We start from the raw sequence: 26,408 nt of genomic DNA on the forward strand, positions 1-26,408 counted from the left end.
TCAGTCACCTTCCATCTACCATGTCGGTACACACACATGGATTAACAGACTGTGCGAGAATTCAGTTGTGGGTGGGGTTGTTTAAGATTTGAAAATATACATAATCATTAGAGATGCACCGAGAGCAGTTTTCTGGGCCGATTCCGATTTCCGATTTTTTTACGAGTTTGACCTGCCGATACCGATTTTAGCCGATTCCGATTTCATTTTTTTCTAACCACTTTTACAGCACGGACAAATATTTATTTTCTATCTTTTCTTTAATAGAACATTTTAATATAGAAATGTAATCAACTTTTCAATAATGGAATGGCTGTAAAAAAAAATGGAACAGACAGATTCTTCCAGTATCAAACTATAATGCTTCCCAGTGTGGGACACGTGGGACACAAGTGCTTCCCAGTGTGGGACACGTGGGACACAAGTGCTTCCCAGTGTGGGACACTCACACTACTAAATGCAAAGTGTTATGGAACAACCATTTTCTTCTTCTAACATCTAATATCCAACTAAAAATACAAGAAATTTTTTCTTGATACATTTGAACATGCTGCCATGGAAATGATTTTCATATGCATTGATTATGCATTTATGGGAGGGCGAGGGAAACGTGGAAGTACCGTGCAAACACGAGGCAGGAGAAGTGCCAACAGCGACTGATTAAGTACTCCACCAGATATGAAAACATTGTACGTCTGTTTTGCGTTGAAAAACTTCCGCCTGTTAAAAGCCGGTGTAATCCAAATTCTGGTTAATGCGTCAATTAGAGAAACTTTCAGAGACAGCTGACTCAGTATTCAGAGCATCAGTTTTCTTCATTGCAGGCTACTATGTTAAAAGCAACTTTAACTTTGCTTTGTCTTTCTAATCGTATTTTCACATTCACGACATCCACTTCCCAACCTGCTAGCCCAGGTTATTAAGTCATAGCCCTAGTCTACGTGCAGTAAATAGTTTGAATATTTTAAGTGGAGTAGAGCTACTAGGCCTACTCTCCATGTCACTGCTTGTTGACATCTTATTATCATGTTCGCTAAACTTTGATTCTTTTAATGTTGCAATTAGTTAACTCCATTCAACTGAGCTTTAGTGCTTTTTTTGTCATCCAGCCAGAGTGTTGACCTTTGCTAGCTTCTTCAAACTTTGCAAACTCAGGGATGTTGTTTCAAGTGTCTTATCAGATTCGTTGTGCCAAAGGTTCTTGGTGTTCTTGGTGGCCTACCTTTTCCTTGCAGGTGTTGCATATTGCAACACACTGAACACACTCTCAAGTATTTCCATACAGCTGACATGTTGCAGGTTAATTGGCGAGTTTTCCTACATGTGCATGTTGCGTGCACCTGTGCTGCTGATGTTGCGCGCTTTTAATCATGTGGCGCGCAAGTTCATTTGACCGGCATACAATCGACATGAAATCGGCATATCTCATCGGTCGCCAGCCAAATTCCAGTCACCAGCCGATCAATCAGTGCTTCTCTAATACATTGTGATGACTTCAGAAGTATAAATTCAGGCACAGCCCTTTTCCTTGCTGTAAGCCCTGTAGTTAGTACTGAATGCATTTGTGTATGAACTTGGATGTCGCCTGTGTTGTGCGGGCTTTGCAGGGACCCCTCTAACGAGTCGGGCCAGGCGGAGACCGTGAGCCTGAGCATGAGTGTGAGCGAGCTGGATGACCCTGAGGTCAAGGGCAAGAAGAAGAGGGGCAGGCCGGGCAGGCCTCCAGTAAGTCCAGCACACAGAGGGGTTTCCCCACAGGGGCAGGGCAGGTGGGCGGGCACCTGTAAGGGCAGGTGTAGAGCTCAAAGGACTGCTAGTGATAAGGGTTTTTGCATTTGAAAAGAAGTCATGACTTCAAAAATGTATAGCCTTCTAATACATTGTATGGCCTTTGTATAGCCTTCTAATACATTGTACACTGTAGACTGTCTAGTTTGATCTATACTATATACCAGTAACAATAGATCAAGACCAACTAGTTGCTTATTAAGGATTTATTAAGAATAAATCACCTATTGAGTAAGAATAATAAATGATTGAGTAAAGACCTAAAAAATGTGTAATGATGGTTAATACAGACCTTATTGAGCATTAATACATACATGTACTACTTATATATTGAGCTAACACTTGTTCCCCTAAGCTAAAAGGTTCCCCTATCATCACTTGCTTGGTCCACTCTGTTGAGTAACAGTGGACTTTAAAAAAGGAGGTCTCTCATCTTGTTATTCCCATCCCTTTCCGCAGGCCAATAAGAAACCTCGGAAGTCGCCCATAGACAAGGGGCAGATGGGGCCGCCACGCGGCAGGAAGGCTAACGGGATGGCCCAGCACAACGGGGACGGGGACCCCGTCACGCTGTTCGAGGTGGTCAAGCTGGGAAAGAGTGCCATGCAGGTACAGCCGAGGGCTTTCGGGGTGTTCACCAAACGCATTCTCAGGAATGGTACAGAAGTCCACTTCACAATAGAGGCACTTCGACATCGTGCCACTCCTTCACTTAGCTTGATCTATATCCATCAGTTAACCAAAATATTGACTGACATGTAAAACATGAAAATAATAGTAGACATGAAAATATATAAAATATGTTGTATCAGCTACATTGTGAAGTGTAATCCACTTTTCTTTAATGAACGTCCCCTAAGACTATGTCATGACATAAAGACGTGTGCGGCAGTATGGCATACACCAGTGAGTGTCAGCATGAGCAGCAGTGGGGTAGATGACCTCTAGCTGCAGGAGAACAGCAGGCAGCACCGTGTTCTGTCAACATTAGTGCAGGTCTGTCATCTATCAATATGCCATCGGTCTTCTGTGTGCTCTTTCAGTCCGTCGTCGATGACTGGATTGAATCTTACAAGCAAGACAGAGATCTCGCTCTCCTAGACCTGATTAATTTCTTCATACAGTGTTCGGGATGTAAAGGTATTATCATCCTTCATACCTATCATCCAGTATCATATATAAGCTCAAAAATGATATATTGTTGAACATATTTTGGAATTGTTTTTTGTCATTTTAACCGCCTGTGTCCTACTAGGAACTGTACGAATTGAGATGTTCCGTAACATGCAGAATGCTGAGATCATCCGCAAAATGACAGAAGAATTTGATGAGGTACAGTGTATTAGAGGAACTACTTCCCTGATGGAATCACCCATGTGACTTTGCCACCTAGTCAGTAATTCTGTCAAATGTTCCCATTGTAAACACCCTAGTCTGTCTGCTATTCACTCTGTAAATAAATCCCCTTGCAGGACAGTGGCGACTACCCCCTCACAATGCCTGGTCCTCTGTGGAAAAAGTTCCGCTACAACTTCTGCGAGTTCATCGGGGTTCTGATCCGGCAGTGCCAGTACAGCATCATCTACGACGAGTACATGATGGACACGGTCATCTCGCTGCTCACCGGCCTGTCGGACTCACAGGTCCGAGCCTTCAGGCACACCAGCACGTTGGCAGGTGAGTCGCCCGTGGAAGATGATAATGGGGTTTTAATGAACATTCACACTAGGCCCTGTGGGAGTTAAACATTGTCTATGATTCTGGCAGTCCAAGACAGCACTCGTAGCCAGTACGATTCAGTAAAGTGATAAATTGGCCGCAGATTCTTCCCATTAAATGTGAGCTGGACCACTGGGAGCGGTCATCACTCAGACCTGAGCGCTTGTGTAGCGCGTGTCCTGCCTGTGGCTGAGCTCTCCTGTGCTCTGTGGGCCGTGTGTCTCGTTCTCCTTGCAGCCATGAAGCTGATGACGGCGCTGGTGAACGTGGCGCTGAACCTTAGCATCCACCAGGACAACACGCAGAGGCAGTACGAGGCCGAGCGCAACAAGATGGCGGGAAAGCGCGCCAACGAGAAACTGGAGCTGCTGCTGCAGAAGAGGAAGGAGGTACAGCATGAGCGGGGGAGCCCGGAACATTCTCTCCCCCGCAGCCCCGAGGGCTGTTTTTAGAGCAGACAGGCCTCTCTTTACCTAACACTGTGCCATTGTGTGTGTGTTTTTTACCCCCACAGCTTCAGGAAAACCAGGACGAAATTGAGAACATGATGAACTCCATCTTCAAGGGCATTTTTGTTCATCGCTATAGGTATGTTGGGAGGCTGCTGATGGCATTTTTGCTTTGGGTGAATAGACAAAAAAAAGCAAGAACTGTATGTTGGGAACACTTTTGCAGGGATGCAATCGCTGAAATTCGAGCCATTTGTATTGAGGAGATTGGTGTTTGGATGAAGATGTACAGTGATGCCTTCCTTAATGACAGCTACCTGAAATACGTGGGATGGACATTACATGATCGGGTACGCTAAAGAAACACAGCCCTTATTTGTTATATTTTTCAAATATATCAATCAGAATTAGGCATACCTCTCACAAAAACGCATGCTGGCAGCTTCTGTCTAAGGGGTCATGGCTATGCTTTTTTGGTAGCAAGGAGAAGTGCGGTTGAAATGTTTGAAGGCCCTTCAGAACCTGTACACGAATCGGGAACTCTTTCCTAAACTGGAACTCTTCACAAACAGGTTCAAGGTAGAGTCCGAAGACACCACATAATCACATTTTGAGTGTTCCCTGTCATTTCATGAAGTCCTCAGTCCAACTGCAACCTTTTCAACAGGATCGTATTGTGTCCATGACGCTGGATAAAGAGTACGATGTGGCGGTGGAGGCCATTCGATTGGTCACTCTAATTCTACAGTAAGTATCCTCCTCTTTAGAGTGCAGTGGCTATCTCTTTGTGTTAGGAACTGTGTTGTATGTTCACGTTGCCACTGTTCAATCCAGACGGTTTACTGTGTTGCCACATTGTATACTGTATGTGTATGAGATTATTTGTGGAGAAGCTTAGGACACCCAAAGGCAGTAAATGCGAATGACCCTGTAGGGGTACTGTTTATATTGTCCGGAGTGGAGTTGCTTGTCCTGCATGACCCTGTGCACTGAGCCTAGTGTCTGACTGTGTGACCATGTCTTCTCAGGGGGAGTGAGGACGCCCTGTCCAACGAGGACTGTGAGAACGTTTACCACCTGGTCTACTCGGCCCACCGGCCCGTGGCTGTGGCCGCGGGGGAGTTCCTCCACCGCAAGTGAGACTTCCATTGTCCACCCTGGTCCTCACCATGCAGCCCACAGCCCTCTCTCCTCTCAATGAGTTAGATTAGCTTTTTATTAGCTTGTGTTTCAGCTACTGATGTTATCACACTGAACAGTGAAATTAGAAAACAACAGTGACAATTTAGAAAACAGTACCCAGAATAATAAGTGTCTTTAACAAAGCTGGCAGTGATTTGAAATTAATTTAATTAACTAGCAATTAATATCAGTTGTCAAGTGCTGACACATGGATGCATTACCCTTGTTACTCACTTGGTGGCAGTATTGTACTGTGTAACATTCTGTCCACTTCCTGTCTGCTGTTCCTTTATTAATAAATCAGCAACCATCGTGTTTGTCTGTGTGTGTGTGTGTGTGTGTGTGTGTGTGTGTCTGCCCTCCTCAGGCTCTTTAGCAGGCACGACCCACAGGCGGAGGAGGCCCTGGCCAAGCGGCGTGGACGCAGCAGCCCCAACGGGAACCTCATTAGGATGCTGGTGCTCTTCTTCCTGGAGAGCGAGGTACATAGTCTTGACCCTAGAGGTCAGTCTACGTCTCTGGCAGACAGTGTACATGTCCACGGAGAACATACAGAGAAGGCTGTTCAGGCTGCCTTTTACATGATAATAATGTATAATAATGTCAGTAGTAATTTGCACTTTCAAGATGCCCACATATTTTTTTTTAGTAGTTTATCACAATGAAATGACTGAAACTAAAATCTGGATGAAAAGTTATATTTTCTGTTATAGTATTGCCAAGCACATTTCTTTCTCCAATAATGGCTGGTGTTCTTGGCTATCGGTGTGTGTACATGTGTGTGTGTACATGTGTGTGTGTGTACATGTGTGTGTGTGTACATGTGTGTGTGTGTGTGTGTGTACATGTGTGTGTGTACATGTGTTTGTGTGTACATGTGTGTGTGTGTGTGTGTGTGTGTTCACGTCCCTATGCTGTGTTCCTCAGCTGCACGAGCACGCGGCCTACCTGGTGGACAGCCTGTGGGAGAGCTCGCAGGAGCTGCTTAAGGACTGGGAGTGCATGACTGAACTGCTACTGGAGGAACCCGTGCAGGGAGAGGAGGGTAAGCAGCACTCACCACACTCACCACCATCACCATCACTGCACTCACCACCATCACTATCACTGCACTCATCACTGCACTCACCACCATCACCATCACTGCACTCACCACCATCACTGCACTCACCACCATCACTATCACTGCACTCACCACCATCACTATCACTGCACTCACCACCATCACTGCACTCACCACCATCACTGCACTCATCACCATCACTGCACTCACTACCATCACTATCACTGCACTCACCACCATCACTATCACTGCACTCACCACCATCACTGCACTCACCACCATCACTGCACTCATCACCATCACTGCACTCACTACCATCACTATCACTGCACTCACCACCATCACTATCACTGCACTCACCACCATCACTGCACTCACTACCATCACCATCACTGCACTCACCACCATCACTGCACTCACTACCATCACTATCACTTCACTCACCATCACTGCACTCACCACCATCACTATCACTGCACTCACCATCACTGCACTCACCACCATCACCATCACTGCACTCACCACCATCACCATCACTGCACTCACCACCATCACCATAACTGCACTCACCACCATCACTGCACTCACTACCATCACTATCACTGCACTCACCACCATCACCATCACTGCACTCACTACCATCACTATCACTGCACTCACCATCACTGCACTCACCACCATCACTGCACTAACCACAATCACCACACTCATCACACTTACTTCCCTAACCACCACACTCACCACACTCACCGCACCACACTCTCACTGCTCTCACCTTACTCATCACCACCATACTCACCACACTTACCATACTCACCAAACTTACCATACTCACCACACTAACCATACTCACCACACTTACACTTACCATACTCACCACACTTACACTTACCATACTCACCACACTTACCATACTCACCACACTTACACTCACCACACTTACCATACTCACCACACTTACCATACTCACCACACTTACACTCACCACACTTACCATACTCACCACACTTACCATACTCACCACACTTACCATACTCACCACACTTAACTGCCACACCCACCATATTCAATGCACTCACCACACTCAGTGTCTGGATTTGGTCTGATTTAACTCGCCTCTGAAGTTTATTTTCTGGTGGAAAACCACAGTGACTGAAGTCGATTGATGTTGATTGTTAGCAATAGGAGAGACTGAATATTAATACTCAGTTATGTATTCTGACAATTTTCCCCCTCTCCCCTCCCTCTCCCTCTCCCCTCCCCTCTCCCAGTGCTGTCTGACAGGCAGGAGAGCGCTCTGATCGAGCTGACAGTCTGCACCATCCGGCAGGCGGCGGAGGCCCACCCGCCCGTGGGGAGAGGCACAGGGAAAAGGGTAAGGGCTCCTGTCCGTCACAGCTCCCCCGCCACCGTCTCAGCTCACGACAGGTCGGCCAGGGTCGCACACGCATGAGTGAGCCAGCCAGGGGGTGGCGCTACTGAGCGATGACCTTCTGTCATGCCTTGTCCAGTGTAGGAGATGGCACATTGAGAATCAGGAAAAAAGGAAGGGGGGACACTGCACTGTTTGCTACTGAGCGATGACCTTCTGTCATGCCTTGTATGCCTTGGTTCTCAATGTGCCAGTGTAGGAGATGGCACATTGAGAATCATAAAGAGGGAGGGAGGGGGTGGGGGGGGTTGTTGGGCCACTGCATTGCGTGTTCAGACAGCATGTTTGACAGTGGTGCTCCACGGCCTTGACAGAGCTGCTTGGTGTGTGCAGGTGCTGACGGCTAAGGAGAGGAAGACTCAGATCGACGACAAAAACAAGCTGACGGAGCACTTTATCATGGCTCTGCCCATGCTACTCTCCAAGGTGGGCTTCTAAACACACTTGTCTTCAGTTTTCTGTGTAACAGGCGGGCTACACCAAACACAACTGAAGCACTGAACTGAAGACAGGATCTCATTTCTTCAAATATGTGCAGCACTCCCACGTCTGGTGTAGCCAGATCCATTGCTTTTAGTGGAATTGTTTCAGCATACGCTCCGTGAACGGAACGCTTCAGTTCCGTACCTGGTGTAACCAGACTGTAAGCCACAAACACATTAACCTTTATGCCTGTGAGACACTTGTCAGAATCTTTTTTTCCTGTTTGTTTTTCCTCAGTACCAAACTGATGCAGAGAAGGTAGCCAACCTCCTGCAGATCCCGCAGTTCTTTGACCTGGATGTCTACAGTGCTGGGCGCATGGAGAAGGTGTGGCTCTGGCATTACTGTCACAGGATTACGTATGAAGATGTTATCCAGAGGTAGCAATACTGTATAAGGAAAGATGTTAGAAGGATCAACCACTTTCATTTTCTTTGCATGTCTTTGCTCTGTGTGTGTGTGTGTGTGGGTTTGTGTGTGTGTGTAGCACCTGGACGCCCTGCTGAAGCAGACGAAGTTTGTGGTGGAGAAGCACACGGAGACAGACGTGCTGGAGGCCTGCAGTAAGACCTACAGCATCCTGTGCAGCGAGGAGTACACCATCATGAACCGTGTGGACATCGCACGCAGCCAGCTCATCGATGAGATGGCCGACCGCTTCAGCCACTCCGTAGAGGACCTGCTGCAAGAGGTCTGTGTCTGTGTGTGTGTGTGTGCCAATAAATGTTGAGGGTGCTGTATACACTATAGCAATGTCACCATACCATTATTCTTCATTAATATAATGTAAATGAGAATTGTCTGCTGTTTGACGAAGTCCGAGGTTTTTGAAGCAAACAAAACTCTGCTTAGCATGCAGTCCTTTCGTGAACAAACACATTTCATTTAGCATGACGCCGACAGAACCCTTTCAAGAAACAACTTTCGTCCTTTTAAGGCCAAACCCTGTGCACTCTCTTTCGCTCTAATGCAATAGCATGCCGTGTTGATCCTTCCAAATGCCAGCCTCTATTAACGTCATGAAACGGCATGAAAGTGTGTGCGCGCAGGGCTGCTGAGTTTGTGTAGAGACGTGACGCCACGTTCCGGCATCAAAGGCAGGAGTTAATGAATAAAAGAACGGGCACACTTGAGCATGTGGTGCAGAATGAGTCATCGAGCTGGATTCAAGCATGAATCACTCACACCCTCCACTCCTCACACATGTTTTGGCTTTTTTTCCCCCCTCATGTGCTGGTTGTCCAACACCCGCGCGGCTGTGTTGTTTTCTTTGTGAATGGCCAAGTTTGACTCCCTTACCTCAAGATCTGGGTCTGTTTTAGGGGGAGGAGGCAGATGATGACGACATCTACAATGTGCTCTCCACACTGAAAAGACTCACAGCCTTTCACAAGTAAGAGAACCACACACACACACACACACACACACACACACACACACACACACACACACAGCCTGACCCAACAAATCCATGTGGCACCAGAACAATAATCTCTCTCCCCTCCATTTGCTCCAGTGCTCATGACTTGACCAGATGGGATCTGTTTGGGAACTGCTACAGATTGCTGAAGACAGGCATCGAACAGGGCTCCATGCCAGAACAGGTGAGGGGAGAGATGAGCCACATCCTGAGCAACTTTCTTCTTCACTTCAAAATGAGAATTAAAAGAAAAAAGACTCCGCAGCATATCCATACGGCAGAGCCTGCCACCGTCCCCATTAGGTGTGATTCAGTGGGCCTGCCAAGCTGTCTCTGTAGTTACCATTAGCTATTGCCGGGGCAGAGATGGATGAGGCTGCTGGAGGTCCCTGCCAGGCCTGGCAGTAGAATGAGACCGGCGTCATCGCCTCTGCCGTTATCTGTAAATATGACGCGGCTCACCGGTGTGGATCTGATGTCAACGTGATCTCTTCCTTCCCCAGATTGCTGTGCAGGCTCTGCAGTGCTCTCATTACTCCATCCTCTGGCAGCTGGTGAAGATCACAGATGGCTCTCCTTCTAAGGTGTGAAGCACGGCCATCATAAACAAACTTGGCTACCGTCCAGCACGCTGTATTGGTTTGTCACGACACAAAGGGACACCGCTTCCCTCAGGCTTAAGGCCCACTGGGCTGTTGTAGAGGTTGTAGCAGACCAGCTGTGTGAAGGTGAAGGTAGGAGAGGATGGTGGTATGCGTGCGAAATGTTCTGACCACTTGTGTGTGTGTGTGTGTGTGTGTGTGTGTGTGTGTGTGTGTGTGTGTGTGTGTTTGTGTTCGCGCAGGATGACCTGGTTGTCTTGAGGAGGGTGTGCAAGTCCTTCCTGGCTGTGTGTCAGCAGTGCTTGTCCAATGTCAACACTCCAGTCCGGGAGCAGGTAAAGAACAAGCATCTGCCAAATATGGATTAGGCAGGATTATGTTATTGTTATCAGATGTAGGGTTAGGATTATGGATCTTATTGTGGCTAGTGTATATAATATAAGAGTAAGTGTGTGTCTGCACCTGAGGATATGCATGTGTGTGGCTGGGAGTTGGGATGATGAAATCCAAAATCAGATCCTTTCAATGAGGTGCAGTGTTTCCCACAGAACTGAATTCTATTTGTGGGGGTAGGTTTGCAGAATTAACTTGAATGCAACAGTTTTTAACAAATTAGCTTAGCGTGGTTATGATGTTAACCAGATTTAAGCACAATTTAGTACAACCTGGAAAATCATTGTGTGGTGGTCAATGTTGATATTGTGGTGGGCCGCCACAAATAAGTCAATGTATAGGAAACACTGAGGTGTGCTCTGTTTTGGTGTGTGTGTGTGTGTGTGTGTGTGTAAATATTTGTGGTTTTTAGGATGTGCTGTGTTGTGTGTAAGACCTGTCTGCTGATGTCTGTATCTCGGCCCGTCTCCCCCCTCCCCCAGGCGTTCATGCTGCTGTGTGACCTGCTGATGATCTTCAGCCACCAGCTGACCACGGGCAGCCGAGAGGCGCTCCAGCCGCTTGTCTTCAACCCTGACAGCAACCTGCAGAACGAGCTGCTCAACTTTGTGCTGGACCACGTCTTTATTGACCAGGACGACGAGAACCAGAGCATGGGTGCGCACCGTTTGCCAGCCTTCCCACTGTGAAGCTCGTCTTAAAGCACAGCACCTAGCCACAGCACTAAGGTGGGGATCACATCAGCCAGCGGCAAACGTAGCGCAACGCCCAGACCATAATAAGTTTTATCTCGCCTCTAAGCAACACACACGGTTTGTCAATTGAATACGCTCGCGTTGCGCTTAGAAAGTTGAACCAAGTTCAACGCTCAGCTTGAAACCTGCCGCTTGCCGCTGGCTAATGTGATGTCCGCCTAAGGCCTCAGGGTCCAATCCCAGATGGACTCGTGGGACAGACTAAGCAATTTTGCTTCTTCTCACAGAAGTATTTAGCAAGCAGGGTTAGGTCAAATTACATTGAAGTGTAGAGGTATAGAAATGTCTAATGTAAAAAAGAATAATAGCTACCTGCTAATATTATATTTTAAAGGGGAACTTGGCAACTATTTCAACGTAATAAACCCATTTAGAAATCATTTGGATGGTTAAATGACCTGTTCCGGTGAAAATGGTGACTTTCCCCGCTGCGCCTAGCATCCCCAGACGGAAAACCAACCTTGCAACATTGAGACTACTGTCCCGGAAAGAGAAGTGAGAAACTAGAAACTCGTTTTAAATCGTGTTTCTTACCTTGTAACATCCACATAGTTCTGCCAAACTTATACTAACCGTTCGCTAGCTTGTAAACAAATCCATGTGCTTTATCGTTACCTTTTCCCACAGTTTGAAATAGCATAATGCACCATTTCTCCAGCAGAGGGGGACATCCTGCCAAGTTTCCCTTTAAATATACATTATACTTACAATACATTGTATAATTATGGATATATTGCATGTTTAATACTAACAATTATACATGTAACATATTAAATGATAATTCATTTAAACTATTCATGTTGAAATGTAACTTATGACAAAGTCCAAGACATGTAATAAACCATACAGGTGTGTTTGTGCATGCTGTAATGAACTCCCCCTAGTTTGATTCTGTGTTGTGTGATTTTCAGAGGGCGATGAGGAGGATGAAGCCAATAAGATTGAGGCCTTACACAAGAGGAGGAACCTGCTGGCTGCTTTCAGCAAGCTCATCATCTACGACATAGTGGACATGCCCGCAGCAGCCGACATCTTCAAACATTACATGAAGGTACAAGGCGCCAGCCATGTTCTCACAACATCAGAAGAAAATGTAGAAATGCAGGCAGTGCCCACAGTACGTACTGAAGGCTCAGAATCTCAGTTGTTCAGAATACATGTCCACTCCTTTTCAGTATTACAATGACTACGGCGACATCATCAAGGAGACTCTGAGCAAGACCAGGCAGACGGATAAGATCCAGTGTGCAAAGACCCTCATCCTCAGCTTGCAGCAGGTCAGTGCCCTGAGCTAAAGCTCCGAAACACACATCTGACCAGATGAATTCCATTCCCTAATCCCTCAGCTCCAGTTCCTTGGCAACAAATGATACCTCCTACCCCATCATTCTCCACACAGCTCCTGCTACTGTAGAAAGCTGGCTGCTGTTTAGGTCAGGCCAGTCAGGGGCCAGCCTGTGTGAGTGTGTGTGTGTGTGTGTGTGTGGTGTGTGTGTGTGCGCTTTTCCCTCACTATATGGGGTGCGGAGTGTTAACTAGCTCATTTCCCTGCTGTTCCCCAGCTCTTTAATGAGCTCCTGCAGGACCAGGGCCCCAACCTGGACCGCACTTCCTCCCACGTTAGCGGCATCAAAGAGCTGGCCCGCCGCTTCGCCCTGACCTTTGGCCTGGACCAGATCAAGACCCGCGAGGCCGTGGCCACGCTGCACAAGTAAGACCAGTGGAACCTTTCTTTTGAGCAGGGTCCATCCAGGGAGTGGTGTTTTTTAATGGTTCAATCACTGTGAGATGGATTGCATGTGGGTTGATGAATGCTTTGGGGATGTGCTTGCAGGGATGGAATAGAGTTTGCCTTCAAGTACCAGAATCCCAAAGGGCCCGAGTACCCCCCTACTAACCTGGCTTTCCTGGAGGTGCTGAGTGAATTCTCCTCCAAGCTGCTTCGACAAGACAAGAAGACAGTGTATGTGATTCCTGCATTCTTCAGGTTTTGTGTGTGTGTGTGTGTGTGTGTGTGTGTGTGTGTGTGTGTGTGTGTGTGTTTGTGTGTGTGTGTGTGTGTGTGTGTGTGTGTGTGTGTGTGTGTGTAGTGTGTGTGCGTGTGTGTCTTGAGAACTTACATGATCATTGACTGATTAAAACCATACAGAATCACCTCGATTTGAACACATATGGTTGGAGGACTTGAGAGTACTACTGGCGTAGTTCTGCTCTTTGGGAGAGAGGGCCCTGTGTATAATTCTGGCCCTCCTGTCTCTCCGTAGACATGCGTACCTGGAGAAGTTCCTGACTGAGCAGATGATGGAGAGGCGGGAGGACGTGTGGCTGCCACTCATCTCCTACCGCAACTCGCTGCTGACGGGCGGAGACGAGGACCGCATGTCCGTCACCAGCGGGAGCAGCAGCAGCAAGGCCGGCTCCATACGCAGCAAGAAGGGCCGCCCGCCGCTCCACAAGAAGCGCATCGAGGGTGAGTTGGGGAGGTGGACGAGGAGGCCAGACAGAAAGACAGATCTCCAGAGATCTCTCTCACACACTATCAGATCTCTGGGGCCAAAGACAGAAAGACAGATCTCCAGAGATCTCTCTCACACACTATCAGATCTCTGGGGCCAAAGACAGAAAGACTATCTCCAGAGATCTCTCTCACCCCCGCCACAATATTACACTCACCGGCATCTTCAAATAACACCCAAATGTACAGGATATCAATCATCCTGCATTTGCTATCTTGACCGTGTACTCTTTTACTCTTTTTGATTCGGCCGTCTGCTGTGGTCATGGCCTGTGCAGTGCTGATGACAATCTTATCTCTGGTGTGGGCTGTTTCAGAGGAGAGCATGGAGGGCTCGTGGATGATGCGCAACGACACGCTCCAGACACCGGGGGCGCTGCAGACGCCCCAGCTCACCTCCACCGTGCTGAGGGAGAACCCAAGGCAGGCCGCCGAGCACTTGCCCGACCAGGACTCCGAGCCCGGCTCCGAATCGGACTTCGTCCACAAGTGAGTGTCCACACACATCTGAGCTGTTCAATTAAGGGGTGATAGATGGTCATTCACTATCACACTCTCGCTGTGAGGTCAGAGTAAGTCCAAGTCAAGTCTCAAGTCTTTAAGGGGCAAGTTTAAGTCGGTTCTTTTTGCTTGTCATAAAATCTGCATGATACAGCTGACATGTGTAGTGTTCTGGGGGAAAATAGCTCTAAAGTAATACTGCAACATTTCTATATATTTTTTGCTGAAGTAAAATGTGGGCAGCCAAGAGTGGATGTGAACCTGTGACAGGAAAAATATCATTCATGCTAGAGCTAACTTAATTTTGTTTACGGACTTGGTGAAAAATGTACTGTCTGTCACATCATATGGTCAACTATAAAGATGCAGTCTGCCTGTTCCCGGCATTAGCACAACACTTTGTGATGGTTAGCTTGTTACCTGTGAAGATATATGCTAAGTGCCAGACCCACATCAAGATGTAGGGTGTGGGGAACTCAAAAAAAGTTATTGTGTGCACATCCCACCTTCTGGCAGGTGCAGGACAAAAAAAAAGAAAAAAATATAATGTCCGCAACACTGCTTTAGACTCCCATATAAACAATGCCTTTGTACATTAACGAAACATTGCAACTCACCATTGGCAGTGCACAGTCCGAGAAGCGGAATAAACGGTTGTCTTTCAAATTCCATCTGCACGCAATAGAGCTCATGAGTCACATACATTTTCCCACCAGCAGAGCTAGTTGGCTAGTTCAGCAAACTTTTGCCACCTTAAAAAAAGCTTAACTCGAGTAGTGCTGTTCGCCAGCAGCAGCATCTATCTTCTTTGTTTTCAAGTAGCAGGGAATTCATGCAGAACCGTCGCAACTCTGCAGTCATTATGTTAAGCCCGCCCACTGACTCTATACACAATGTGATTGGCCTGATCGAAGTTTGATTTTTTCCAGCTCGTAAGCCAACGGAGACTTGCTAGATTACCCTGGCTGAAAATTACATTTGCTGCCGCTAGAGTGCGTCTAGATTTCTAGGCTAGAGAAAAGGCACAACTCCGGCAGGTCCGCCATGGTAAATGCATTTTTAGATCTGTGGGTGGTCGCACATAGCGCATGCATTACGTTGCACATTATGGCAAAGGGGACATGAAGCTCATCATATGTTTCCTAAAGTATATGCACCAATAAAATAAAATAGAAATACTTGAATACATTTAGAGAAAAAAGCAATATGTAAATTGTATCAGACTCGAGTCCCCATCTCTGATTCAAGTTGCTTTGAACAGGACAGAGGTTTAGCCCTGCAGGCTTTACTTTGAACAGGACAGAGGTTTAGCCCTGCAGGCTTTACTTTGTTGTCCAAAAAATCTGAAGGAAAAGGGAATAAAATATGACCCTGAATATACTTGTATATTCTGTGCGCGCGTGTGTGTGTGCGTGTGTGTGTGTGAATGTGTGTATAGTCCTCAGATGCAGATATCGTGGCTGGGCCAGCAGAAGTTGGAGGAGGTGAGCAGGAAGGACCGAACGGCCATGAACTACATGAAGGCCCGCAGTGGGGGAGTCCGGCAGACAGTGTAAGTCACCGCCTATGCCTTGACCCTGACGTATCACCCACGAGTACGTCTGCTTTCATGGCCACAGGACAGTGTCGATATATCCCCCGATAGGCAAACAAGGACTGTCACGGTTTTCCACATTGAGCAAGTTAAGACAAATACCCCGCCTATCTCATCATCTCTCCTTAATGCACAGAAGTGATCTCAATTTACCGTCTTGAAAATGCACAGACACGCTTAAGAAAGATACCAAGGGTTTGCTGCTGTTGATGAGGGCCACTTGTCGCGTCAAGTGTGCTTGTTTGTGAGATACTTGCTTTTGCGCTCCGCATGACAGGCGCGGGCTCATGGAGGATGACGCGGAGCCCATTTTCGAGGACGTCATGATGTCATCGCGTGGGCAGCTGGAGGACATGAACGAGGAGTTTGAGGACACTATGGTCATTGACTTGGTTGGTATTGTGTTTTTAAGTACCGTTTCTCACATAATGCATTTGCATCAGATAATAGATGCTTCCACCTCAAGTATCCACTTTTGCTTAGTGAATCATAAACAAAAGCTGCCAACACAGATGTATTCAAGTGAGTGTGAACTTGCATAACATCATTCACTTTCGCCTCAGCCTCCATCAAGGAACAGACGTGAACGAGCAGAGTTGAGACCAGACTTCTTTGACTCAGCAGCTATGATTGAGGATGAATCAGTAAGTAGCTAATACCAATGGCTAATATTAAATTACGAATTTCTTGCAGTTGACGCCCAGTAGGAAAAACCTTACTGTTCAAAATTGCGTGTCCATGACTGCATGTCTGGTAAGGTAACAGATACCTAAAAAGCTCAAACATCTCTCCCTGTAGGGTTTCACAATGCCCATGTTCTGAAGTGCCACATATGGAGATGAGGAGAAGATGAAACCCCTTTGGAGTCCCCGGGGACCGCAGACTTGTCAAAAACGCAGATGGTGCCTGTTTATCTAGTGAGGAGGAGGCGGCGGAGGGCAAGAGACTGGTGTGGTGCCAAGATGTTACTGTTTCAGAGTGATGGTGCCTCCTTTCCTATGAACACTATACCGGAGAAGTATTATTGTTAAAGAGGGGATTTCAAACTATGTGACTGAAGAGCTATGAAGATCTGAAAAGAAAGGGGGTGGGGTGGAGGGGGTGTTATCTGGAAGTCACTTTGACATCCTACCAGGCTGCATCATCACCCGCTCAGCTATAAGGTGATTCACACTGGATTGGGTTTACATTGTGGTACGCTTTTATCTCGTAGGAATGTACGGTCCCACATTTTAAAGATGTACATATTTATGTTTTAGCTCCTCACTGTGTAGGCACACTGGACAGTTAACTGTGGTGTGGTTTTCTATCAGGTCACAAGCTGTCCATGGCTCTTCATGGAACTGAATCTAATGGGAACTCTTTCTTGGCCATTCTCTCCATTTTCTTTGACCATATGCGCCAGAGAGGCAACACAGCTGTTTTCAGACCACCACGGAGGTCTGCAGATAACCGACATGGGTAGCTTTTGCATAGGCATTCACAGAACTGGCCAACATCAGTCAGTGACCAGAATGGGCTGTCAGTACAGGAGAGTCCTCCTGGATAGATTCATACTGAACACTCAGGCCTTCGATTAAAGCCTGAGGACAACCAGATGCCACCGCAAATCATGTATTTTGGCTTTTTAAAACCTTATAGAAAAAAAAAACAAACAAACACGATGCCTAAAAACAATATTTTCAATTGGTAGCTTTTAGTATGAATTTCTGAATTTTAGTGAGTTTTGTCAGATGTTTGTACAGGTCTGTTTGGATGTATATTGTTGCCAAATTGTGGACAACATTCACTTCATACCCATATCAAAACAGGACTGGATTACTGAAAAAAAAAAAAGCTAAAAAAAAAAAAACAATGTATTGTTGGAGACTTAAGAACTGGAATTTAAAAATGAAAGGCTACAATAATTAAAGCATGGATGAAGCTCATCAGTTGCCACATTGTCGAAGTGCTTTATGGTCCTGTATTTAAAAAAAAAAAAAAAAAATCCTGTCTGTGTCATATCATACCGCCCAAGTTTTCATGTCAACCTCCTTTTTTCTATCCCTTGTGCTCCCTGATTGGTTTTGCTAGTAACCCTGTAAATTGTACATTTTCAATATAAAAAAGTGTGTTTCTTTTGTACAACTTAGAGCTGATGTATCACTTTCCCTTTTAATGGAAACTGTTCTGATTTTTTTCTGTGGACTAATGAAAAGTCACTTTTTTAATAAAAACATGTAATCAATTTTTTTTGGTACTGTTGTGTTTATTCTCAATCACTATACACTTCCCAAAGGGTCACACTACAACATGGTGGACCAAACAGATTTCGCGAACATAGTGTACAAAAGTTCTGTTTAAGGTAAGGCTTAGTTATCATTGGATAACTGGTGTAGTATTATGGATCTCAATCCTACATTATCTACAAAATAACCGCACACACAATCAATTACACCAGACAGACAGCTTTACAAGGGAATGTTGGCATGTTTTTTCCAGGGGTTGCTTTGCTTCTTACTGGCCAGGACCTCCAGGTCTCGGCAGATTCTCTTTCTGGTTGTTGAGGGCTGAATAATGTCATCAACAAAACCTGAAGAAGAATGAAAAGTTGGGTATCAGAGAACATTGCAGCAACAGTCATGAGAGAGCACATATCACAGGATTGGGAGGCCTCGGTGTGGTGACAGCGGTCAGCAGTACCTCTGACAGCGGCAGGGAATGGGTTGGCAAACGTCTCCACATACTCGGCTTCAGCCTCCGCCTGGTTCTCCTTGCCCCTGAAGATGATCTGCACAGCACCCTGAACAAGTTCACAGATGTGTGAGTCACTGTGCATAAAATACTACATCCTTTTTTTTGTGGTGAGACTCCAGTGATGATGCACAGGACATCATTTTGAGTGACGTTGCTGTGCAATCTTGTTATAGTTCTAATAAACTTGCTGAGCCATCTTGTTCAGTCTTTAATCATCAGTGGGCAACTTGTCACCATCATCCACTCTTGAGCAATGCTGGTGTGTGGTAACTAGGAACCGGTCATGTGCCATGGCCAGCAACATTGCTCAAAAAGTCTGATCATTTAAAAACATATCCTTGTAATCCCCTAATTACATTGAATATAGTTCCGCATTATTACAAAAGATCTGTTTTTATGGTTCTTCCTGTTTATTCACTGACGCATACGCATTCATTGTTTTGAGCAGCTGCTGTTACCTTGGCACCCATGACAGCAACTTCGGCAGATGGCCAGGCGTAGTTCAAGTCCCCTCGGAGATGTTTGGAGCTCATGACGTCATATGCCCCTCCATAGGCCTTTAGTCAACACACAACATCGGGACATCAGTTTAAATTGCTAATCAGAGATGATCACAAAAGCCTTCATTCACTTTCAACACACAACATCGGGACATCAGTTTAAATTGCTAATCAGAGATGATCACAAAAGCCTTCATTCACTTTCAACACACAACATCGGGACATCAGTTTAAATTGCTCATCAGAGATGATCACAAAAGCCTTCATTCACTTTCAACACACCTTTCTTGTGATGATGGTGATTTTGGGAACGGTTGCCTCTGCGAATGCATAAAGCAGCTTCGCCCCATGTCTGATAATGCCTCCATATTCCTGAGCGGTGCCTGACAATCATAAGAGATTCACTACACATCTATTTTTTATGATTTAACAAAAGGCTATAACTGCACTGGGCAGCACCAAATGTAAAGGATAAACAAGGATGAACAACCCTACAAATACCTGGCAAAAATCCAGGCACATCCACAAAGGTAATAATTGGAATGTTGAAGGCATCACAAAAACGAACAAAGCGAGCCCCTTTCACTGAGGAGTTGATATCCAGACAGCCTAAGGTTTGCATGCAAAACAAGAGACAGACAACCAAATGTAGGCTACAGCAAGTGAGAAAATGAGACCACATCAGCATCGACAATGGGCTGTGCCAATTATTAATCCTGAAACATAAATATGATAATTACATCCAATTAGTGCAAAAATCATTAATCCTCATGGGTAACTAACCTGAAGCCACCTTAGGCTGGTTACCCACAATGCCCACGGTGCGGCCATTCATCCTGGCAAACCCCACAACAATGTTTTTGGCGTAGTTTGGCATGATTTCAAAAAATTCTCTTTCGTCCACAATCTAAACAGAATGCAACCAAAACCCCATCAGTGGCATCCTTTGGGCTAAACATTCTCTGGACTTTTTAGAATTAAAGCAATACATACTGCCTGAACGATATCCAGCATGTCATAGGCTTTAGTGGTTTCAAAGGGAACAATTGTATCAAGGCCAGGAACAAGACGATCACTGAAGAAAGAAGAAAACAATTCTTGACAAATGATTTTAATTTCTAAAAAAGTATTTTGTTGCCAGACCAATATCCTTATGCCATTTGCCTACAACTATAGGGGGGTATTCTATGAAACAAGTAAGTTGTGTGTTGAGTCTAAAGCAAGTGGTTCATTCATATTCAGCAAACACAGGCAGAAGTTTGTATTGATTGCCCTTTTTGCTATTTTGTTTACTATTTACAATTGACCTTTTTATACAAAAATGTTCCAATGAAAGTTAAAAGAAAAAAAAAAGGAAAAAAATCACAAGAAATGTTTGCTTCTGTTTGTCAAATGAAGTCTGTTTGTCATACTATGAAGTGATTAGTGGTATGTTGAGCCTAAAGTCTGAAGTACGTTTACCTTCAGACTTTAGGCTCAACATACCACTAATCACTTCATAGTATACCTCGAAGGACCTTGCTGGTAAATTGGTAAAGTACAGAACATGATAAAAGAAATACCTGGGGTCGTGACATTCCATGACAGGAGATGGGTCTTTGTTGCTCAAAGGGAGGAAGTTAAAGAAGTCCCTAAGGTTCAGGAGTGCATCTATATCATTCTCAAAGGCATTGTGAGCAACACCTGTAAATGCCAGAACATATGGATGTGTTATTCTAACATGTCAACAAGAAAACCAATGATTGGGGGGCAGGATGAGTAGGGCTGGAACAACAAGAACAATATCAGAGCCAACAGTACCAGATTCATACATTTCGCACATGCAAAAAGAGCTTTTCATGACAATATTCAATAACCAGTGTTTTCATTTCAGTAGGTCAGTGTGACCTCTTTTTGGTGTTTCCCATTGTTTTTTTTAAAGGGTCCAACTTGAGACACCCACCGGACACAGCAGTGTGCGTCTTTGCTCCTCCAAGCTCCTCCTGGGTCACATCCTCATTGGTCACTGACTTCACTACATCTGGACCCGTAATGAACAGATATGACGTGTCCTAGATGAGAGCAAAGACAAAACGTGTCAATCTGACCTTGGGGGTTTTGTCAGCAAAGTGGGACTTCACTCAATTCGGGTCACAAGTCTTATCTCCTACCATCATGCCAGCAATCACACGTGTGATTAATGCATCACTGGCTTCTGGCATATTTCCTACTGCATTTAAACTGGCTTGGGTAACACAGCTGCTTAAAAAGCCTCCTCCTATTCCTATCTAAGACTATCGACAGGGCAGTTTCCAAACAGGTGACAGAACTTCGTAATAACCTCCTTGATCCAAATCAAGCTGACTTTAAAAGTGCCCACTCCACAGAAACAGCTTTGTTGTTGGTGACAGAAGCCTTAAAAGCAGCTAGAGCAGCAGCCCGGTCATCGGTGCTCATCTTGCTTGACTCATCAGAAACGCTTGATATGGTCAACCTCCGTATCCTACTATCTATACTCGCAAACTTGGGCAGATGATCTCTGACAGAGTGCATACCTGGTTTGAATCCTTCCTAACTGGGCGTCCGTTCAATGTGTCATAGCAAGGACAAACATCCATATCTCACCACCTTGCCAGAGGGAAGCCCCAAGGCTTGGGGGGCTGGGGCCCCTTCTTTTTTTTGCCCTATGCACTACCTCAGTGGGCTCAAATACCTGCTTGCATGGCTTCTCATACAGATTGACTATCTCCTTTGACTACTCTTCTGGCAGGTACTTAACCTCCTGTACTATCATCCCCGGTTATCTTTTGGTGTTTGCAAGGTAGTTTTTAATGTTACACTAAGGTCTCTTTTTTATGATGTAGCTTGAGTGTAAGTCCTCATTGTGTAAGTGTAAATGCTCAGAACAGTGGATATTAAACATGGATGACCTACTTATGGTCACTGTCTCTTTTGGCAGATTCTCACCTTCACCATGAAAGTGAAATCGGTCAGCGCAGGTGAATAGACAGCACCTCCAGCACAAGGACCCATGATGAGGGAGATCTGAGGGACTACACCTGAAGCCATCACATTCCTCTACATGATAGAGAGAAAGAGAGAGTGAGTGAAAAGAAAAGTAAAGCCTCACTTAACACCTTTAATAACCTCAAATCTAGCTCCCGTTCAATGACTTTACCAGGAAAATGTCTGCATATCCAGCCAGAGACTCCACTCCCTCTTGAATGCGGGCTCCTCCTGAGTCATTAAGGCCAATCACAGGGGCACCCACCATCATTGCCTGGTCCATGATCTATGACCAAGAAATAAAGAATATCTAGGAAGCTAGAGCTTGTAGTCACAGTTACACATCTGTTAATGACCTTAGTGTAAACAAACAAACAAACATACATTTCCAACATGGACTTCAACTGAAAATTCCTTGACACTACAGTGATTCAGTAACACCATGAAAGCACTCAAATCCTTTACGCACCTTACAGATCTTTTGGGCATGAGCTCCTGAGAGACTTCCTCCAAACACTGTGAAATCCTGTCAATGAAGACAGAAATACCATAAGACATGGAAAACTGAGCTTCGACAAATTAAGACATACCTATGACAACGTCATTTCACTTACCTGACTAAATACGTACACCAGTCTGCCATTGATCCTGCCCTGTCCAGTAACGACACTGTCACCCGGGAACTGCACAGAAGAAAGGTTCATCAAAAAGATCAGACAAACTGGCCATCACATTTTCTTGTCCGACCTCAGAATAAGAAATAACCCAAAGTCCAAGTGTTTATAAAACGGGAGAACACATTGTTGCACACAGCAGTCTGACTCCACTTGAGCCCAGTCCCTTGATGGCCTTTGTAACTGAGATCCAACATTTCCTCCATTGACAGTCTGGGCCTCTCTGTACATGTAGCCTAAAGTTTACTTTAAAGAGGAGGAAAGCTTATTCCTTATTCCCATCTAGCAAACTCATGTTCGTGCTGCAGATAATGACTAAACATCAACAACAAAACACAAGTTGTTCTTATGACGTCCTCTGATTGGTTACTCTAGAGTTATGAAACACTTTTTAGTAAAGCCCTGGCGATCGAACAAAACATGAATGCAAGTCTACAGTTGTAACGCAGACCTTATTGCGATCTGCCTCCATCCCGAAATCCGAGCATCTGTGTTCGACAAACATGTCATATTCGACGAAAGAGTCAGGATCTAACAGCAGTTCGACTCTCTCTCTTGCTGTCAATTTACCCTGTTGAGAAAACAAAAGACGTCTCGCTGATGTTAAGTTATGTTACTTAAATTGTTTCGGGTTGACAAATTCGTCCGAAGCACCTATGAAAGTTGAGAATTTGACAAAAGTTCCACTTGCCCTTTTGTGTTGTGCATCTATTCTCATCTGACCTCCTCCAACGAGCGCTGCATTCCGTTTCTTTTCTATGCGCTCTTGAACCGTGAGATGACCTACAGAATAATATCTTGAATGCCGCAAGATATTTGATGTGGTGGCTGCAGCTACCCCGTGGTTCACGTGTGTCAATGTCTGAAATGAAACTTTCAAGCCATTCAGCAACCCTCGGGAGCACCGTACAGCCGTGAGCGCCGCCATTGCTATTTTACGGATGAACCTAGTCGGACAGGATAAGCTAAAGGTGTCCTGCCCGATTGAGCCAATAATGGCTGTGTATTAACTAGTTTTGGCCAATCATAATGCTTACATTTGAAGCGGGCGGGATATCACACTATGTGCTCTCCAGAAAACTTGACATTTGTAGGCTATCGCGATGCATGTATTTTAAAAACTACAGTTCACGTCTACCATTGCTGTGGTCTTCTTAGTGGTCGGCGTCAACAACGCCCCTCATTTGCGTAAACACTAACAACAACGACAAGTCTAATGCATGTGCTTGCTGCACGTTCTGCGGCAGGATCTATCTATCTATCTATCTATCTATCTCCATCCAATGTTGATGAACATGTAGTGTCACGCATATGTTGTATCTCCTGGGACCCAGAAGATGATTTAAGTATATGGTTGAAGGAAATGCATATTGCAAAAAAAGAGAAAGTTCTTGATCCTGTGAGGGAAATTTGGTCTCTGCATTTATCCCAATCCGTGAATTAGTGAAACACAGCACAGTGAGGTGAAGCACACACTAATCCCGGCGCAGTGAGCTGCCTGCAACAACAGCGGCACTCGGGGAACAGGTTAGGTGCCTTGCTCAAGGGCACTTCAGCCATGCCTACTGGTCGGGTTTAAACCGGAGTCCGAAGTGCTAACCAGTAGGCCACGGCTGCCCCCACAAAAAATTGGTTGACTATGCACTCTGACAGCCATACCAATGAGCATAAGGTCTTTGGCGTTGCGGTCACGTTGCAGGTATGGTACACTGTAGGCCTGGGTTTAAGCCCAGGAGGAGTGACTGCACTCTTCATTCACTACATGTGGTGAGGAACTAGGATGACGTGCTGTGAGGCCATCTATCAATCAGAGACTTGCCCAGAGTATGAGCTGTATTAGGGACCCCTATAGTCTGACCCCTGACCCCTGTGTGATGGACCCCAGAGATGAGTGTGTATGGCACTCTAGGATGGCAAAAGCGCAGGGGTGATTGGATGGATAATTCTGTGTGTGAAGGCATTTTTAACAAATGCATTATCAATTACATAAGTCAATAGGGTAATTTTTGTGTACTGCGTACTGTAAACAGTAGAGCCTGCACATTGCTTAAGTCTGACAGACTCTAAGGGCCAATCTCATTTCTCTGTTTTACCCCTTCCCCTATCCCTTCATCTTACCCCTCGCCCTTGTCCCTCGAAACCAAGTGGCAAGACATAGGGGTGAAAATATTCCCCTTGGAAATGAGATACCACTAGCGTCACACTGCACCTTTAAGACTGACTACCCTTTATTATTTATGAGAAATTATGATAAAACACATCCCTGCCTTATTCCCTGCCCTCTGCCTTCTGAAGCATGGAAATTGGTTAAAAACCAGAGGTAAAAGACCCGCTGTCATTAAATAAAAGTAATGTTTTGAAACTGTTAAAATTACTGGCCATTTCTGAAATCTCTCTAATTTGAAATTAAGCCCCTTATATTTAGGAAACAATTTGATTATTAGCAATAGAAACATAATGTCCACCATTTTGAAAAGAAGGTTTGTGTTAACCACACACATACAATTGTTACATCAACAGAAAGCCCAGGATATCCTCGAGAGTGCAATAGGACTCAAATATGGCATAAATGGGGCGTGTGACTTACAGGTCTTAGACTCATGTCCCCCACAGCGGACAGAAATAAATGGCTGGGTCTTAAGAGGATATTCATACTCATAAAGAAGACTAGGCTACATGCCTGTACACAGTGTCCAAAGGTCTAGACAGTGTAATATCTTACTTCCACCAGCAGAGAACAGTATTGTTACACTAAAAGCCACTGAGCACTGAAACACAGAAGCCCCAACGCATGATTGTCAAGGGAAGCTTCCCAATTTTGTTCATTTCCCAGCACAGCTCAGCTTTCTCAGCATAGCTTGTTCTCCACAGACATCACCACACCACTGTTATTGCCCAGGCATAACACTGCTGAATGGAAATGTGGTTCAACTCTGTGGATTACAAAAAAATAATTCAAGGGTCTCCTCTGTAAGTGAAAAAAAAAAAATGAAAGCAATTGAAATAGGAATTTCTGTCTATATGCCTGACCTTCCTCTAGGCTACTTGACCCTGACAGTCAAAATAATCAAAGTTATCCATTAATATGTTTGGCTTAGTGTCCATGGTCCTTCGGGCTGGTAGTGATGTGTTAAGGTGTGAGAGTTAGGATACAGGATGTAGATAGATAGATAGATAGATACTTTATTGATCCCCAGGGGAAATTCAAGGATGTGGTCAATTTCAACCTATTCAGTGAAATTAATTAATAATGAATCAACCCTACAATGCCTTGTCCTACAGGCCTGTTCTGTGCTCAATGTATGTTGATCTCTATGTAGGCCTATTGATTGTAGCCTAGCCTAGCTCCCTGGTCAAAAGATAAACGTCAGTGTCTCCCCTCACCCTATATTCTTCTCTAGTCCCACTACTTAAGGAAAAAAAAACAAAAAACAGTAGCTTTAGCCTATTAAGAAAAAAAAAAAAAAAAAAAAAAAACAGTAGGGGCCTAGCTTCTTAGGCTATACTTCTCTTTGTTTAATGTCGTCAAACAGTAGACCTTAAATAGGCCTATAACATTCTGGTAAATGATAAAGATGGAGTTTTTTTTTTTAACGCAAATTTAACCATGATAACAA

At 45.2% G+C, this 26,408-nt stretch overlaps 2 protein-coding genes across 3 annotated transcripts in view; one reads left to right on the forward strand and one right to left on the reverse strand.

Annotated features, from left to right (window-relative positions):
- Positions 1-18,123, forward strand: part of stag1a (stromal antigen 1a) — a 40,319-nt gene extending 22,196 nt beyond the window's left edge. The window contains exons 3-34 of one of the 2 annotated variants that reach the window (XM_048245910.1): positions 1,599-1,725; positions 2,248-2,397; positions 2,832-2,928; positions 3,044-3,120; positions 3,261-3,465; positions 3,745-3,896; positions 4,022-4,095; positions 4,183-4,306; positions 4,437-4,535; positions 4,624-4,703; positions 4,985-5,092; positions 5,506-5,620; positions 6,066-6,183; positions 7,473-7,576; positions 7,967-8,059; positions 8,354-8,443; positions 8,604-8,807; positions 9,439-9,509; positions 9,633-9,720; positions 10,040-10,120; positions 10,381-10,473; positions 11,014-11,188; positions 12,198-12,337; positions 12,462-12,563; positions 12,849-12,997; positions 13,121-13,249; positions 13,551-13,756; positions 14,119-14,290; positions 15,741-15,854; positions 16,174-16,288; positions 16,460-16,540; positions 16,695-18,123. In XM_048245910.1, the coding sequence (XP_048101867.1) occupies positions 1,599-1,725; positions 2,248-2,397; positions 2,832-2,928; positions 3,044-3,120; positions 3,261-3,465; positions 3,745-3,896; positions 4,022-4,095; positions 4,183-4,306; positions 4,437-4,535; positions 4,624-4,703; positions 4,985-5,092; positions 5,506-5,620; positions 6,066-6,183; positions 7,473-7,576; positions 7,967-8,059; positions 8,354-8,443; positions 8,604-8,807; positions 9,439-9,509; positions 9,633-9,720; positions 10,040-10,120; positions 10,381-10,473; positions 11,014-11,188; positions 12,198-12,337; positions 12,462-12,563; positions 12,849-12,997; positions 13,121-13,249; positions 13,551-13,756; positions 14,119-14,290; positions 15,741-15,854; positions 16,174-16,288; positions 16,460-16,540; positions 16,695-16,718 (3,757 nt within the window). In that variant the 3' untranslated portion in view covers positions 16,719-18,123. The remainder of the gene's footprint in view (positions 1-1,598; positions 1,726-2,247; positions 2,398-2,831; positions 2,929-3,043; positions 3,121-3,260; positions 3,466-3,744; positions 3,897-4,021; positions 4,096-4,182; positions 4,307-4,436; positions 4,536-4,623; positions 4,704-4,984; positions 5,093-5,505; positions 5,621-6,065; positions 6,184-7,472; positions 7,577-7,966; positions 8,060-8,353; positions 8,444-8,603; positions 8,808-9,438; positions 9,510-9,632; positions 9,721-10,039; positions 10,121-10,380; positions 10,474-11,013; positions 11,189-12,197; positions 12,338-12,461; positions 12,564-12,848; positions 12,998-13,120; positions 13,250-13,550; positions 13,757-14,118; positions 14,291-15,740; positions 15,855-16,173; positions 16,289-16,459; positions 16,541-16,694) is intronic. The other variant, XM_048245919.1, reaches the window with a different exon arrangement.
- On the reverse strand, positions 18,124-23,741 carry pccb (propionyl-CoA carboxylase subunit beta). The gene is made up of 15 exons (XM_048245933.1): positions 23,483-23,741; positions 23,243-23,362; positions 22,732-22,800; positions 22,587-22,643; positions 22,290-22,403; positions 22,079-22,189; positions 21,075-21,183; positions 20,695-20,815; positions 20,126-20,207; positions 19,916-20,039; positions 19,634-19,741; positions 19,415-19,515; positions 19,091-19,189; positions 18,579-18,678; positions 18,124-18,468 (listed from the first exon to the last, which is right to left on the reverse strand). The coding sequence occupies exons 1-15, from the start codon at positions 23,717-23,719 to the stop codon at positions 18,347-18,349; spliced, it is 1,674 nt and encodes a 557-aa protein (XP_048101890.1). The 5' UTR covers positions 23,720-23,741; the 3' UTR covers positions 18,124-18,346.
- Between the last annotated feature and the right edge of the window lie 2,667 nt (positions 23,742-26,408).

This window comes from Alosa alosa, chromosome 1 (genome assembly GCF_017589495.1).
Source record: "Alosa alosa isolate M-15738 ecotype Scorff River chromosome 1, AALO_Geno_1.1, whole genome shotgun sequence".
NCBI classification, from domain to species: domain Eukaryota; kingdom Metazoa; phylum Chordata; class Actinopteri; order Clupeiformes; family Clupeidae; genus Alosa; species Alosa alosa.

What these genes read in the sequence shown, in the direction of transcription:
- pccb (XM_048245933.1), bottom strand. Translation starts at nt 23,719, where the DNA reads ATGGCGGCGCTCACGGCTGTACGGTGCTCCCGAGGGTTGCTGAATGGC. An exon ending in CCAGCCTAAGGTGGCTTCAG is followed by an intron (nt 19,742 to 19,915) that starts GTTAGTTACCCA and finishes TGCAAACCTTAG; the next exon opens with GCTGTCTGGATATCAACTCC. An exon ending in TCACCATCATCACAAGAAAG is followed by an intron (nt 19,190 to 19,414) that starts GTGTGTTGAAAG and finishes TGTTGACTAAAG; the next exon opens with GCCTATGGAGGGGCATATGA.